The sequence below is a fragment of the Pseudopodoces humilis genome, chromosome 4 (genome assembly GCF_049639895.1).
Source record: "Pseudopodoces humilis isolate 2021_Gansu_Grassland_sample_001 chromosome 4, ASM4963989v1, whole genome shotgun sequence".
Taxonomy (NCBI): domain Eukaryota; kingdom Metazoa; phylum Chordata; class Aves; order Passeriformes; family Paridae; genus Pseudopodoces; species Pseudopodoces humilis.
In genome coordinates this window covers 52,821,036-52,838,018 of record NC_142203.1, presented here as the reverse complement: position 1 = coordinate 52,838,018, position 16,983 = coordinate 52,821,036, and the positions used below count along the sequence as shown (strand labels likewise).

General features: G+C 42.6%; 1 protein-coding gene across 2 annotated transcripts; it reads left to right on the top strand.

The window, feature by feature from the left end:
* Nucleotides 1-2,271: 2,271 nt before the first annotated feature.
* ENC1 (ectodermal-neural cortex 1) lies at nt 2,272-15,374 on the top strand. 2 transcript variants are annotated; one of them, XM_005522723.3, is made up of 3 exons: nt 2,272-2,537; nt 7,106-8,919; nt 12,343-15,374. In XM_005522723.3, the coding sequence occupies exon 2, from the start codon at nt 7,118-7,120 to the stop codon at nt 8,885-8,887; it is 1,770 nt and encodes a 589-aa protein (XP_005522780.1). In that variant the 5' UTR covers nt 2,272-2,537; nt 7,106-7,117; the 3' UTR covers nt 8,888-8,919; nt 12,343-15,374. The 2 variants fall into 2 exon arrangements, with proteins under 2 accessions (XP_005522780.1, XP_014107849.1); XM_014252374.2 differs by lacking the exon at nt 2,272-2,537 and adding an exon at nt 2,584-2,719.
* Nucleotides 15,375-16,983: the final 1,609 nt, after the last annotated feature.

Below are 16,983 nucleotides of genomic sequence, written 5' to 3'. Positions count from 1 at the left end.
CCAGGCCAAAGATTTGCTTGGACCAAGTTAATTTCCTGAGTGTTTTTTCCATGCTAGCAAAACAAGCATTCTTACTCTAAATGTGCTATAAGCTGTATTCAGACAAACCTATCTACTTCTAACTCCTGTGCAGAAAGAAGAAACACTTTGGGTGTTTTTTCACTTAAACATAAATAAGACCTCAATTGAGCACATCCAAAAGAACAACTGCTGTTTGTAAGCATGGACTGTGGAGCTCCTTTTTCTTTTCCTTCTCTCTCTGCTTTCAACCAGTACCACTGCTTTACACACACAGAGGGATCTGTCTGGCTGTGTACTTGTTTCCCCAACAGATGACTTAAAGCTTCATCCAATCATTCTGCCCCGATTAACTTCAACAGGTTCCTCAATTCATGGAAAAAAAGGAAGATCAGTACTTCATCTGGTCATTTGCTTACAGGATTATTGCCCCATTTTTTTCATGCAGGGTACTGCCCAAATCTGCAATGCTGTGGGCATATATGTAAATAACATATGTTGTCCTCTCTGTGGATCTCATTTTTCACTGACCATTCCTTACAGCTATAGTTCAGATGTTGCTAAGCAATATATAGGTAACATTATTCTATCCTTTTGGCTTATCACTCATAGTGATAAATAACTATGCCTGTTCAAAGATTTTCCTAACTGTATGAAGTAATGTGTCCCTGTGTTTTTAGTTGCATAGAATGAGATAATCTGATTTTCTGGCACCAGATTGTGGAAGATTCACCATAATGGACAGGATTTGGGTAGAATCTCTGCAGGTTCAGTTGTGCGGAAATGTGGAAAAAATCAAAGCATTTTACATTTATGTTACGATGAAAGGAAAAACCTGGACTTGTAGGATGGACAATACATGTGTAACAAAGTTTGAACGTTTACAGTCTAATCCAAAATCCTCTACAGGTACATGACTCAAGAGAACATTAATGCCCATGAGTACCCCTTGTGCAAGGTTGTTTACAATAGCTTCACACACCTAAACAACTTTGAAACATTCTTTATTACATACAGATGTGCAACATTTTTAGACCATGCAATACTTCATGTTGTAATAAAACAATATTGTGAAAAAAAATAATCTATGAAACAAATTACTCTTTCATCTGCTCCCTGTTCAGCTATGCTCTCCAGGCTTGCATATGCCCACAGGCTGTCTGGAATTACAGATGTGGCCTGCTGTACACTAAGTGTGTGCTAATCTGCAGACTCTGGAGTCCAGCAACACAAATACAAATAACCCTCTGGATGTTAGCAAATTGCTTGCAGGGCATTCTTTTTTTCAACAGAAGTTTGGGTGACACTTCATTATGAAGAATAAGCAAATTCTCCAAAGTGTTATATTCAAAAACAAGCTACCTGTTGGTTCGAGTAATTGTTCTTATCTTCCTTAAAGCCTCTCTAGACTAATACCATTGCTTTAAGTGATATTAGCAACTAGTAAGCAATATGTGCAATGTTTAGTACGGAACCTTGTTTTTCTTGTACAGAGCCACACAATACCACTATGTAAACACTGTTGTTATGTCTATTGTTACGTTTATTGTTGAAATCGGCCTTTTGCACAAATGCGTTTTTCACATACTTTCTTAACTGGGAAATAATTAAAGCCAGGCTTCCCTTTGTGCTGCGGGAGCTCTCCACTGGGCAGCTATGAAACGGCAGCTCTGTCAAGGCCTCCCGAGAGCGCAGCGGCCGCACGGCCCGCGGTAGCTCCGCGGCACCGCCCCGCCGCGGGAGGAGCAGCGCTCGGCGGCGGGCTCACAGCCCGCGATGCCCGGGCTCCTCCGCGCTCTCCCGGCCGGTCCCAGGGCGCCGAGGAGGAGATTCCCGCCGTCTGCCTTGCTCGGTCTTCGCCACCCAACGGGACACGCCAGGAGGTTCGGGACTCTTCCCGGCCGAGCGGCTCTCCCCATCCCGCGCAGCTGTTTTGGTGTCCGCGCACCCCTTGTTCATTCGGAGCGCGGTGCAGGAGCTCGTACAGCGAGTGGCTGCTCCGCCCGGCCCCCCGGGGCCCCCACGCCGCCCCGGTCGGGTGCGGGGCAGCTTAGGAAGGGCAGGAAGGAGCGGACATCCAGCAGCCCCCGTCCGGGGCGACATGAGGCCCCGACTACGCTTTCCCTGCCGGTGGCCGGGACGGCAACTGCGAGCTCGCTACCCTCATCCTGCCGTCCCTCCCCCGCCTGTCACTCACAGGCTTTGCATAAAGCCTCCCCCCGCCCCCCAGCCCATATACCCCTTCCCCGCTCCGGCGCCGGGGCAGAGCTGCGGCCGGCGTGCCAGCGGTAGCAGCAGCCACCCTTTCCCTTTCTTCCGTCCCTCTTCCCTACCTCCCGCCCTCCTTCCGCGACCCGCCTCCCGCCAGTGGCACCAGCTCCGCCCGGCGCTGCGCGGCTCTCGGCGCTGCTGCTCGCCCGCCGCGTCCCGGCACCGCCGAACCGGCTCAGCCCAGCTGCTCTCCCATGCGCGGCGCTGCGTCGCCCAGGGACCTCCGCGCTCTCCCGGGAGCCGCTGCTGTAAGTTGGTGCCGCCGAGCCGCTGCAGCTCCCGGCACGGAGGGGAGGCGGGCGGGCAGTGGCGGGGCAGAGCTGGCGGGCAGAGCTGCCGCCGCGCTGCTTCTCCGGCTGGAGTCGGGTTGCCTTGTTAGTCCCCAGCACAGACGGAGCCCGGCGCTCCTCTGCCCTGTCAGGAACGCCAGGTACCAGCGGGGCACTGGTGGGTAGGCATTCGCGATGATTTTCTGTCTCCTGTACTCGGCTGCCCTTGGAAAGCGTCGGCTCTATTAGAGAAGCTGCTGGCTTCCCCGCTGGACTTCAGCTTCCTGCCTGGGGTCCCGGGCGGTCCGGAGTATCCCTCAGCGGGCGTGAGGCAGGGCAGGGAATGAGCGAGCGCCTCTTTTCTCCCTGAGCTGGCTGCGGCGCTGCTCTCCCTGCGCCGGTACAGAAACTTTTGCACGTGGTTATTGCTCTATAAAGGAAACCAAATACATTTTCGCTTCTCGCACTGGTTTTTATATCAGTCTGGGAAAAAGCTCTGTAAATTTCTTCTCAGAGATGGAGTTATCTAGGCGTTTTGATGGGGCAAACGGAGGGGAATTTAGAGTTGCGTTTCTTTGTTTGCATGCGGTGAGCTGCAGTGCATTCCTAGCAGGAGCAGCGTGTTCTGCTTTCTGTCTCGCTGTAGGTCCTAGGCAGACACTGAGTTTGAAGACTTCAGGCAGTGTCACAGTTTGCCTCTGCCGCACTGATAGAGCATCGGTGCAGATTTAGCAATTGAAAGCGGTTTTAGTTACATCGATGGGATGATTAGTATATTTCCTCTGTTTCAGCTGTTCCACTGATTCTAAGAAAAACGCAACCACCACTGTGTAATTACACAGTCGTATTAAAATGAGCATGCATCAGGGATGTGTCGGTAATTTGAAAATACTTCATTTTTAATTTGATTTAGGCTGAAACCTGCATGCTATAGAACTGTTAAGTAGGACAAGGAGCCTGTTGTTTAGTCTTAAAGAATGTTTACTTCTGGGCTGCTGTGACAAGTAGCCTGTTGAAGTGTAATTATAAATCAAAGTCTTGGTTCAACCTCTGTTCCTAGATAAAATCTGTATCTGTAATTTACTGACCACTTCTTGTCTTTTACATACAAATACTATTTCTGAGGAAAAAAATGCCTGAAGGGAATTGTCTAATATTATTCAAGATGAACACTTGATCACTGACTGTAAATTACCTCTGCTGAACTATTTGAGGTTTGCATAATTTCCAGCACCAAACAGAGAAATTGGAGATGTCATTTTTGCATTATAATATTCTTACAAGATTTTGGATTGACGTAGTTGCCAGAGACTCAGGAAGGCTATTTACAGAAGCCCTGCCTTTTAGTGAATGATGATACGTGCTCCTAAGGGTGTTCAGCTGGTGGGCAAACTCATCTCAGCACCACACTGGAGGAAAAAGATGTATCTAGATATGTATCTTTGTTCTCTTTGGGGAAATATGTTGGCTTATCTTAAATGTGAATTGGCATATTTTGAATTCCTCTCAATAGATGACATTGTGATGATAAAGCCAATCTTACAGTTCAAGACCAGCATGTATGAAATCTACTTCTCACCTAGAGACAGTCTTCTGTTATAGTAGGGTGAAATGCTGAGTGCCTTATTCAGTGGCTGATTGAGAAGGGTTTTTATACAAATTTGTAAGTTTTTTTTTGAAGTGGTATTTGTTACTATGACTGTGGGTGGGCTTTGAGTAACAGTCAGTGATCTGTTCCTCCCCTCTGCATGTGGTCCGTAGTTCACTAGCCTCTACTGTATGCATAACTGCAGGGTGTTTTTTTTGTTTGCCTCTATTTTGTTGTGGTTATGGGCTCATTCTGAATGGTGCTGAACAAGCGTTGCTCATGGGAGTACACAGCCTGGTGGAAGATCTAAATGCCTGCATTTGCAGCCTCTGATGTGAACTTTACCTGCCCAATTTCTGAACCCTGTGTGCATTATGAAAGAAAGTTTTCAGTATGCTCTTAATTCTCCTAATATATGGGGGCAAAAAAGAGAATCTGTGTTTTCATAAAGATCCTGATATGCCTAGCCTGTGATGTCTACACACACATTGAGTTAACTGGAATGGAGGGTGGGAGGCAGCGAGCATATTCAGATACTGGTTATTCTGTTGTCTCTGATCAGTGGGGTGTTGAGCTCTCATCTTGCTCCCTGGTGAGGAATATTGAAAGAGTAAATCCTCTGTGTGAGGAAATCCTACCTAAAGGGATCCAGTGAATACTATGCCTTGCATATAACAGCTTTTAAAACAGTAAGGTGCCTGGAAAAGTTAGGAAAATTTGACAGTAAAGTGTTCAGCTTCCTATCTGTGTCTTCAAACTGCTTGTATACTAGTATTTCAGGCCATGACCTTTCTGTAATCCTTCAGTTCCAGGAGATTTCAACCTGTAAATGGTCAGTATCTTATTTTTGGCTATAGGTTAAGTGGGTTATTTTAGTCTGAGATTAGTGCTCAAGATCCTTAAATGCCATCTGGGTATTTTTTTGCCAGACAATACAACTTCATTAACGGTCATTTAATTTTCCTTTAAAGGAGTTTGTGTTTTGAAGACATACCAGCTGCCTTAAGTTGTTCTGTGCTTAGTGCATTTAATAGGTTGGTCTAGCATTGGTATGATCCCTTTCTAAGCTGTGTCATGGCAGAGTGAGACAGATACTCTGCCTTGTAGCTCTGATGTGTATTACTCCTTTCTGTTTTGGAAGACTTTGGATTGTGCAAATATACATTACTTTTCAAACGCAGTTAAGTTTCATCATGCAAATTTTGTTTCATATTAAAGGAAATGAGCTATGGTATTTTACAGTAAGGTGTCTCTATTCCTTACTTTAAGCTGGGTTTAAGGGCTCTTTGTCTCCTGTAACTGAAGGGAAAGGTGTATCACAAACTTGCCGTTGTTCAATATAGTGAATCAATTATATTAGCACAGATAGTGGTACTGGCTGTGCTGCAGTTAGACTGCAGGTGTTGCATGTCCCATAAACACAGATTGCTTGTTCTGAAATGGGGACTGCTGTCCATGTGGTTTTGATTTTGTCAATGTTTCTGGTCATATGAATCTAGAAAAATGCATGTATTAAAAAATGCTATTTTTGAGGCTTGTAAAGCTCTTGTATTATCTTGAAGCATGAAATGTGGGAACAAAATTCTACAATTCTGTATTGTTTAAAGATGCTCAACTATACAAAAATGTCTGTGTGAGAACAAAGCATATCCACATTAAAAACCTTCACAACTGGTCCCAGATCATGCTCTCTGATTTAGGATATTGCATACTTTCCAGGTAGATCTTTTGGCCAGTTCCTTATTTGAAGGTGCAGTAAAAGGTACTCTGGACATGCAAATGGCATAGTAATTAGGCAAGTTTGGTTCTTGGCTTTCTCTGTGTTTTCTCTGCAGTTTGAAGAGACAGAAGTGAGATTATCCCAGTATCAGCCACAGCTTGCACTGAGTTCTGTATGTTTCATCTCCTACTATTTGTGCTGTGTTTTTTTGGCCATTAGTTTTATAATGCTACCAATATTCCTCCCTTACCCTGTACCCATACTATTTTGACTTGACCCTTAGTTAAATCTGGAAACTTGCTGCTTTAATTGTACATAGACCTGCATATCATGGCAGGTAACAGTAATATTCACCTCTAAACAGAATCTGAGTAGCGTTTTGTTTGTTAGGAATAGGGCCTTTTCCTGGTCTGTTTTATGCCTTCTCAGAACTTCAGAATGAACTAATGGCTTAAGCTCTGAGAACCTGACTCTCTAGGTGGTTTCGGAGGCAGTGACTCTGTGACTTTGGCAGGTAGTCCTATAGAAAAATACGTTTTTCTGCTGACCCTGCCTATATATATGCTATATCACAATTGCAAGCAGACACTGAATTCTGTGGATGTGGAATAAAGTTGGAATCTGTAGAATTTGCTAATAATTTTTTTTTTTTACAGTTACACAAGTCTAAATGTATGGTTGATAACGGCATTTTATTTTAAAGTTTGGGTCTTCCCTTTTTTTCATTTTGTGCTGTTGCATATGGAATCACTATACCAAAGGGAAACTTCCTAATGGGATTAGTAGGTTTTTGTTCCCTATGCAGCTTTTGACATTCCTTAGGTATTCTGTCTGGTAACTCTTCCTGCTATGATTCAGTACAGGAGAATGTTTCAAGCGTGTGCATGTGTATGTATGTAATGAATCAGCTGGTCTGGGTTGGGGAAGGGTGAGAAAATCAGTCCTGGTTAATTTTCTTTCTTCAACTTACTTGCTTACTCTATTGCTATGAAAGTTGGAGATCAGGTTTCCCAGGATAAACCTGCTCTTGGGCAACAAATTTAGACTATGTCATTTATGAATCTCATCTTACAAAAAAGTAAACGCATGCTGAAGGTAGATGTAATTCTCTGTCCACTCAGCTGTAAATTAAGGCTTTTTCTCCCCCATCCTATAGTAAATAATAGACACACTTTTTGATATGTAAAACTAATAATGTTTTTGATTTTTATTCATATTAATTTTTTTCTTTGCTTATAGGTGTGAAAGAAAATGTCGGTCAGCATGCATGAAAATCGCAAGTCTAGGGCCAGTACTGGCTCCATAAACATATACTTGTTCCACAAGTCATCCTATGCTGATAGTGTCCTTACTCACCTAAACCTCCTGCGTCAGCAGCGTCTCTTTACAGATGTACTTCTCCATGCTGGAAACAGGTCATTCCCCTGCCACAGAGCAGTTCTAGCTGCTTGTAGCCGCTATTTTGAAGCAATGTTCAGTGGAGGACTGAAAGAGAGCCAGGACAGTGAAGTCAACTTTCACAATTCTATTCACCCAGAAGTCCTGGAGCTTCTTCTGGACTATGCATATTCCTCCAGAGTTATTATCAATGAGGAAAATGCAGAGTCGCTGCTGGAGGCTGGTGACATGCTGGAGTTTCAGGACATTCGAGATGCTTGTGCAGAATTTCTGGAGAAAAACCTTCATCCCACCAACTGTCTTGGTATGTTGCTGCTGTCGGATGCTCACCAGTGTACCAAGCTGTATGAGCTCTCTTGGAGGATGTGCCTTAGCAACTTTCAGAGTATCAGTAAAAGTGAAGACTTCCTCCAGCTGCCAAAAGACATGGTAGTGCAACTCCTTTCCAGTGAAGAATTAGAAACTGAAGATGAAAGGCTGGTATATGAATCAGCTATCAACTGGGTCAACTATGACCTGAATAAGCGTCACTGTTACCTGCCAGAGCTCCTGCAGACAGTGAGACTGGCCCTTTTGCCAGCCATATACCTTATGGAGAATGTGGCCATGGAAGAACTTATCACCAAGCAAAGGAAAAGCAAGGAGATTGTAGAAGAATCAATAAGATGCAAGTTGAAGATCTTACAGAATGATGGAGTGGTTACCAGCTTGTGTGCCAGACCCCGAAAAACTGGCCATTCCCTTTTTCTTTTGGGTGGCCAAACCTTTATGTGTGACAAGCTGTATTTGGTGGATCAAAAGGCAAAGGAGATCATTCCAAAGGCTGACATTCCAAGCCCACGGAAAGAGTTCAGTGCTTGTGCCATAGGCTGCAAAGTGTATATCACTGGGGGACGAGGATCAGAAAATGGAGTCTCCAAAGATGTGTGGGTGTATGACACCCTTCATGAGGAGTGGTCGAAGGCTGCTCCCATGCTGGTAGCTAGGTTTGGCCACGGCTCTGCTGAACTTAAGCACTGTTTGTATGTAGTAGGAGGGCACACTGCAGCAACTGGCTGCCTTCCAGCTTCCCCTTCAGTATCCTTAAAGCAAGTAGAACAGTATGACCCCGTGACGAACAAGTGGACCATGGTTGCCCCACTGCGAGAGGGAGTAAGCAATGCAGCTGTAGTCAGTGCAAAGCTGAAGCTGTTTGCTTTTGGTGGTACCAGTGTTAGTCATGACAAGCTGCCCAAAGTCCAGTGCTACGATCAGTGTGAAAACAGATGGACAGTACCAGCCACCTGCCCGCAGCCCTGGCGCTACACAGCTGCAGCTGTTCTGGGAAACCAGATTTTTATTATGGGTGGAGATACTGAATTCTCTGCATGCTCTGCTTATAAGTTCAACAGTGAGGCATACCAGTGGACTAAGGTGGGAGATGTGACAGCAAAGCGAATGAGCTGCCATGCAGTGGCATCTGGAAACAAATTGTATGTGGTTGGAGGCTACTTTGGCATTCAGAGGTGCAAAACATTGGACTGCTACGATCCCACGCTGGATGTATGGAACAGCATAACAACTGTGCCCTATTCATTAATTCCCACGGCATTTGTCAGCACATGGAAGCACCTGCCCTCCTAATTGTGTGCACATTGGCAATTGCAAGTTACCAGGTAAGAAATAACACTTCAGAATTTCACTGTAATAATGCTTTTCAAAAAACTTTTCAGCAGCAGCTCTGAGGAGGGGTGAGTATGTTTGATGCAATTTTACATCTGGATCACCTGAGACACATTCACGGGCTACTGCAAGCCAGGCACCATGTGTGTGACAATGCCAGATCCTGGAAGTAGTTTGCAAGATATTTTGCACCCACTTTTACAAGGCCTTTTCCTGCATGATTTTGATGTAAAGGACTGAGCAAAAATAACATTTTCAACTTGTGGGGAAATGCAGATCATCTTTTGGAAATTGACTCTGGCTCTTAAGTACTAAATGCATGCTAAACAAAGGTTCCAGTGCCATTTTTCTGATGACTGAGACTGATAACTCTGCATCCAGTAACAGTACCCAAAAAAGATACAGTAAATTCTGATCTGAAGCCTGATATTGAATTTCCATGCAGACAGCCTTTAGAGAAAGCTGCTGTCTTATGATAGGTGTTTTGCAGGGAATTCAGGCCTAATTTTCAATCTCAGCTAGACAGCATGTTAGCATCTGCATGGACTGTGGTTGAATTTTCTCCACTGTAACACATAAAAATACAGATTTTTCAAAATATTTATGCTCATATATGTTGAACTAGGTATAGTGTCAGGAAGATATGTAATTAATATTGCACCCTGAAATAATTACTGGTCTATAGCACACACTGTTCCAAAACAATTTAATTATACATAATGGGCCAGGCTCTTACCAGGTGCAACTTCAGCATTGTATCGTCTCACAAGCAAGTCTGAATTTGGTCTTGCTAGATTGGTTGCTCCGCATTTCTTATTTTTGGGAAGAGGGGAGAAGACTTTTGCTATTAATCTGTGTATTTCACAACAAACCTGGCAGATTCCCATTTCTGTTGTGTTGTTTTGATTCCCAGCTTCCTCTTTGTGGCTTCAGTACAAAATCAGTTACTGCCAGCCAAATAAATATAGTGATGTCCTTGACCCTAAATAATCAATGCCCTGTGAATGGTGATTTCTTTTTGGATTTCAGCAGTGTATATTGTACCTATGAAGGTGGGCAGGTTATAAGAAAAAGAAAATACAGTTACAGTAATTAAACAAACTAGGCATGTACCTCTGGGTTACCTAAAAGTTCAGATGGAAGACGTTCTCCAGAATATAGGAAGAAGAACTTGTGTATAAAGACTTCTGTAGCTTCTTCTCTTTGGGACAGATCGCTGGGGATGCTTTTTGGTATTTTTTGCAGCAATAGACATTTGCCTGACTTGCAGTAAATGCAGACCCCAAAGGTCTTTGAAACAGTGTAGACAGTGCAAACACTCTTGTAGTTGCCTTTCAGTTGACTGGGAGTTTTGATTGAGTAAAGAGTACAAGGTTGGGCCCATGCAAAGCAGAAGCTCAGCTTTGAAATCTAGTGTGAAACTGGGCCGTGTTGTGGCCATGGCCGTGATGCTCTTCTCTCAGGTGGTTGTTTGTCTTGAAAACACTATTTCTCTCCCTGCTTTTTTTCCCCCAGACTTCTTCAGAAAGCACAGCAAATCCTAGAGACTTACCAGGTCCTGGTTCCTGGCAGTAATTGCCCCCACAACAGCAAATGGAAGCCCTTATTTCTGTGTGTTAGCTTCCTCCCTAGCTGGGAACTACACCTGAGTATCTTCAGTTAATTTGTATTATTACTGACTTTATGTGGTTCTCAGTGTTATCAGAACAGCAGTATTGAATGCCCAGACTCAGGTTTGTGCCAAGAAAAATATTGACTTATTCTTCTGAGTCTGACTTAATTGTTCTGGAGTTTACAGTACATGAGGGAGTGTTTTATTTTTGAAAAACAGCTTTCTGAATATAACGGTGCTAAAAGCTTTCCTTTACTCTGGAATAGCTTTTTAAAAGCTGGTATTTTATCTTCACTAACACACAAGATAACTGGCTTAACTAGCACAGAAGATAACTGAGTGTGGCTATAGACTGAAATCTCACCAGTGCTGTGTGCTCATCCAGCAAGTAGGTTGTTTTGTTTTTTTTTTCTACTGACTCCTGCTGCTATGTCAGTGGGTGGGAGGGCCAAAAAGGAAATTACTTGTGATTACTCTGTTTTCTTGGCGTTGTGTGGCCCCAGTCTGACAGCTTTTAGGAAGACTTCAGTCTGCTTTGTCTTGTTCCTCAAACTTAGGAGTTTTGAGTCGGGCTTTTCCCCCTCTGTTTTGGAACTGTTTATAGCTTTTTCTAAAGTTCATCCCACAACAAGAAACACCGTTTTGACTTCAGTGTTGATAGTTTGTTTTGATGGGAAGAATGTCATGGTATGCTGAAGAATGCCTAGAATAGACTAATCAACACTGAGTGGACCCTTTTTTAGACATAAAAAAATAGCCCACACTTGTAAAAACACTATGGACTGTTACGTAGGCTGATTTGTTTCCTGTGAATGTTCTCTATTGTTCTTAGACATCACAGCCTGAGAGAGATGTGGTGTGCTCAAAGGATCTGTGAATGCACTAGAGCTCATTTGCATTGTAATGAAGTAGGATTTGCCTTCTAAAATTCTAGCAGTGCTGTCAGAAATTATTGTGATAAACTGATGACGGTTTGGAAGCTGGAATTTTGATAACACTTCACAGTGAAAAAGCAAAGCACAATCTCAGCATCCAAAGGCTGAGTTTCTCATTGAATAATTGATTTTATGAAGGACTCTAGGATGGATTTATTCATGGATGGTATATTGCTGTGTAAAAAGAAATTAGGCAGAATTCTGCTTAAGTGGAGAGTAGCTGTATTTTAAGTAAGGGAATTCTATGGCACTCTTTCTGTTGTAAGTTCAATTCAGAATTTGTTAAGGTGACTGGAGATACTGGAGCAAGACACCTTCAACTTTCCTTTCTGCTTTGCTCCAACCAGAGGTATGTTTTGGCCGAGGTATAGAAAAAATTCTGCACTGAGTATTTATGTGGATTTTTGTGAAGGAGAAGTTACAAAAGGTTGTTTGCTTAAAAGAAGTCCACAAACTTTTAAGATTTTGGTGGAACATAAAAATGTGGAAGTGTGCAGGATAAAGAGTCCATCACTTTGAACTTTGTCAGGCCACTTTGATTTAGGTTTAATGTGACTGAACTTATAGCCAAAAAATTAGCCTTTTTGCTGTCAGTTGGATGGTTTGCAGAGTAAGGTTAATAAAATAATAAAGTCACAATCTGACCCTAAATAATTATGTTCTTGACTGATTTGTATGTTAGTAGTTGGGTATTGCACAAGAACCTTGAGGTTCAGGGCGGGCAGGGAGGCCCATCAACTGGGTTGTATCCTAAGCCTAGCTTTTAGGTTTTCTTTCACATCTAACAAAGACCTTGTGGTATATTGTTGCAGCAAAACCTTTAAAGTAATTTCTCTCTCCTTTCCCTCCACCTCTTCCCATGCTTTTAGTTTACTCTTTTATTTGGAGAAGAGAATTGGAACCTCAGATCTGGAGACATTTTAATGAAGAAAAATTGTTAAACATCTTTTGCATTTGAAGAAGATCATCTGCACCTTGTAAATTATCCAACCTAGACATGAAGGAATGGGAGAAGAAACCAGTGTCTTCAGTGCTTCAACATGTGGTTTAAATATGAATGGACAAACCTGAGATTTGGTCCTTGTGCTAGTAATTGTGGATTAATGCCAATGTTAATCAGTCCTTCAAAGTCCACTGTTTTTATGTGAAATTTGAAATGGTTGTCATCTCTCTTTGTGGTGGTTTGAAGTGCCAGCACAAGCTGCAGGGGAAGCAGGCCAGATCTGAAACAGCAAGATGCTGCTGTGAATGAAGATACAGCAGCATTGCTGCTGAACTCTGCTGACTGGAGTGTGCTTGCCTGTGGGCAGTGCCTTCAGCATCTGTTACACCATGTTGCATTGTCCTGTGTGCAGTAAGTGACCTTCTGCTTCATAAGGACCAGTCCAGTGGTGAAATGTTTTTGCAACAATGGGGAACAAACATTACATCCCCAAAATGCTCATTGTTCCTGTTCTTCCCTGTATTTATATTTCAGTCTGTCCCTTTCCTATTATGTTACTTGTTGTAGATATAGTTATTTATTGTTCAGTGCTTGCATGCTGAAACAATGCTTGCAATTGTCTTCATGTTGCAAGGGCTTGTGTGAATTGTATGTTTTGCACATATTGTGATTGCTGACTTGCTCTGCTGCACAAAGAAAGAAAACTATTGGGTAACAGTTGGAGGTGGGAGGGAGGAGTGGCTTCCCAGTCGGAAATGGAAGGATTACAAGACAGGATTTTAAATTATACATGTACTAAAGGAAGAAGCCATGGAGGTCACTTTCTCAGGCCACCAGCTCCCCAGGTTGCATGTGGTGTGTCTTGTAGATGGTGTCCTTGCAACATTTCATTTGTTGGTCATGCCTTTCAATTTCTAACCTGGAAATAGCCAAAGTCTCTTGCAACACTTGCTTTGTGCAGCTTCCTGATTGCAACGCAAATACTGTGGAAGAGCTTCTGGATACCAAGCCCAGATGAAGTCATTGTCCAAGCTTATTTATTTATTTATTGGGTTGGAGGAGGGTTACGTACAACATAGCCACATTGTCCTGAAGGAGTGGAGAACGGTGATTCAAGAATAAAAACAAAAAAAACCTCAACATAGGTTAATGATGAAGTCTTAAGGAAAAAAAAAAAAAAGGAAGAAAGAGCAGCAATTTTGCACTGACTGCCTCATTCATCTGGATCTCAGATCATCTGAGTGGCCAGATGTCAAAGACCCAAGTGCTCTAGAAAAATTCTTATGGGGATAGAAAATGAATTTCAAACCTCTTATCTTGAAAAAAAAACAAAAACAAAAAAAAAGCCCTCAAACTCTGCTGCTTTTTATTTTTGTTATCCAGGTGTGTCTTTAATCACTTGGTTGCTCAGAAGTCTCAGATAATCCTGAGAAACCAAACTTTGATATTTAAATGAAATTGTTACTTATTATTCTGGTCTTTGGACATAGATGAAGCTACTCTTTTTCTTAGGAATTTCAGAAGCTTGTGTTTCACAGGTACTTTCTTTGCCGTATCCTGTCATGAAGCTGGTATTGTATTGTGTTTTTTCTTAAATGTTTCTAGAGCCCAATTTAACTGGCACATTCAGTAACATGGTTGGTGTGTGCTGTGGTATAAGTAAACAGCTGCATGTCTGCATGCAAAACAAAAATACATGTGATGCTTGCCTTTCTTTGTGACAGTGATGTAGCTGTATTTGTGAAAGCTTTGTCATCTGAAAGTGTTTACACTGGTCACTGGAAGTTTCTCTGCGCTGCCTTACATTTGATTTGCTATTTGGAGTAGACTCTTTACATTTCAGAAATAAAGTATTTGGAGTTCTGTGAGTACTGAGAGAACATTGATTAATCAGCAGTCATTTGCAGTTTTTAAAAGGGTGAGTTCCAGCTAGATGTGGTAAAATTATAGTTCCACTGATGAAACTGATTCCTTGAAGTGGTAGAGTAAAAAAGTATTTAAACTCAAAGCTTCTCTATCCTGGCCCCCTTTAGATGACCTTTAGCGCTAGGAAAACAGATTAGGATAGGTCTCCTTTCTATATCCCTGTAGCTGCACAGGTTGCCATGTTGAAGCAAACAGCCGTGAATTTTTGTTGCCTTTCATCTTGTGGATCACGCTCAGGAGTGTGAAGGGAGCCATAAAATCAGACTTCCTGTGTTTTGCATGTCCTCTCCCCAGGCACTAGCAATTACATAAGGTACAAGGAAGTAAAGAACTGGGTCTCCAGGGGCCCCTGTGTTTGAATAAGGACATGTAGCTTTGAGATCTGTGTTCTCTGACAAGCTGATCAGAGTCCAGAGGTGAAGCTGCCTTGCATCTGACTATTTAGCTTATGAAATGTTTTGTAGCACCATGCAGCTGCCAAAAGTGGGATGAATTTTCTGCAGCTGTTTCCAAACTTGTGGTCTGCTTTCAAGTCCTCAATTAATTCCTGTGTGTAGGCTGAAGGAAACTGAAGTCAGGGTGGGCCTCTGGCTCTGCAGGGAATACTCTTGCTCGATGAATTGTTGTGGGAATCCTGGCTAGCTACTTGACCATTTCAGTCCTGTGAAACACCCCAGACCTAGAAGCAAATGCAGTTCACAGCAGAGTGCACACAAAAACCCTGGCATAAGATGGGAAGGTTCCTCTTTTTTTGCAGGCTGGTTACTGTAGAAACATGTAACAAAGGACAGCCTTCCTCTTCTGGTATAATTGTGCAGCCTATGTCTGACACCTGTCTGAATAAGAGTGATTAGAACAGAATAATCCCATTCTTGGCCATTGAAGATGTGGTTCATGTGCTAAAAGAAAACTACAAGTAGTAGAAGTAAAACTGTCTATGTTGTTTGCTACTATGTCTTAATATTTTGTAAAACTCACTTTTTTCACAATGTGAAACTGAAGGTCAATAAATTATTAGATATTTCCTCTCCATGGAATGTTTATTTGAAGTGTTGTCTCTTCCTCCCCTCTTTCCTCACCCTTAAATGCTTTGAATCCTTTATAATGCCCTTTTTTTATGTCCTCTTAAAAGAAGCACATCAGCAACATGCAATTAAATGCTTTGGTTTAAGCTTCTGCTTTAGCTGCGCTTTCCTTCCCTTTGTTCTCTTCTGCTGCTCTTACTATGATCTCTATCTCAAAGTTCAGCAGTTAAAACTCAGAGAGCCTCAAAACATTTAAGAACAGGAAATGCAAGTTGTTGGTGCTTGCAGTAGTTTAGTGCCTGATACCACTTGGAAGTGGAATTAGGCATCTTGAATCCATTCTAATTATTCTCAAGTCAGAAAATGCTGGCTGCATGTAAAACATTCCAACTGTTCTATATACATCTATAGTCAAACTCTGAACTTTTCATCTTATCTTTTTGTGTATACATGGTAGTGGTTCTTTTGGTTGGTTTTTTGTTTAAATGCCATTTTAATACAATTGATTTTCTGCATTGGCTTAGCACCTGTCTAGCTGAATACCATCCAAATATAAAATAGCAAGTTTTTCGACATCTTCTAAACAACCTCTTTTAAAACTCCTGCAGCTGCCCTGTTTGTGAAAAGCCACAGGTTTCTTCATGGTCTTTCTTTGCTCAAAAGAGTTGGGGTCATAGTATTAAATTGCTTTCTGGCCTTGGCAGAACTTGGTTAACCTGTTCTGCCATGTTCTGTTCTGGATGGGGGAGTGGGATACTTAGAGAATCTTTGAATTTGAGGAATACCAGAAGAAATCAGCCTTTCCATGGAACAAGGTAAGGTTTAATTAGTTTCAGTGCTTATTGAAAGCTCTTTGCTGGAGAGTAATCTGGGTTGCTTTCCTTTATTTGGACTTCACCAGGGCATGGGACACTTACAGCAGCACTGTGCATGAACTACTGTAGACTGATTCAGCTGATGTCATTTTAGGGCACTGGATTACTTACTCTGTTTGGTCATGGATTCAAACTCCTTTGCTTGGAAGTTTTCTCATACTGGAGGACCTGATATTTATGGTGAGAGTGTAATAAAAAAATTACATTTAGGTTTTAAACAACTGATGATCTGTACCAGACATCTGCAAGACATTTGCTTTATTCATAGTAAGTATGGAAACTAAATGCCTTGAATGATTAGAAAAAAACCCCAGCTCATTCGCATTGACCGTGGCTTCATCAAGCATCATGGGGTGATCAGCCCTGACCTGTAAGTCTCAAAGGCCCTGCTTATGCTAGTAAATTGAATATGCTTGGGGATGGTCTGGCATGGTGGCCAGCTGGCAGGAAACAGCCTTGAGCACTTTGAGCAGCCCCTTGTCATGGCAAGACAGGGTGGCTGCATACAAACTGCTTAGAGTGGCTGCTGGAGTGTTCTGGCTCCTGAACCCTACTCAGGAACACTACAGAGGAGTGCAAGTTTGCACGGGCCAAAACCACGCTGGGGCTTCTCAAATGATTGAGCAGAACTGACAGTTCTGTGCCTGGGAACACAGCCAAATAAAGTTTGATATATTGCCATTGTCCCAGCCAGAACACGAGTAACATCACCTTTAGGTCCTTGATAGCTGGGCGGACTGA

Excerpts from the sequence above, each read along its gene's own strand:
- ENC1 (XM_005522723.3), top strand. The coding sequence starts at position 7,118 with ATGTCGGTCAGCATGCATGAAAATCGCAAGTCTAGGGCCAGTACTGGC.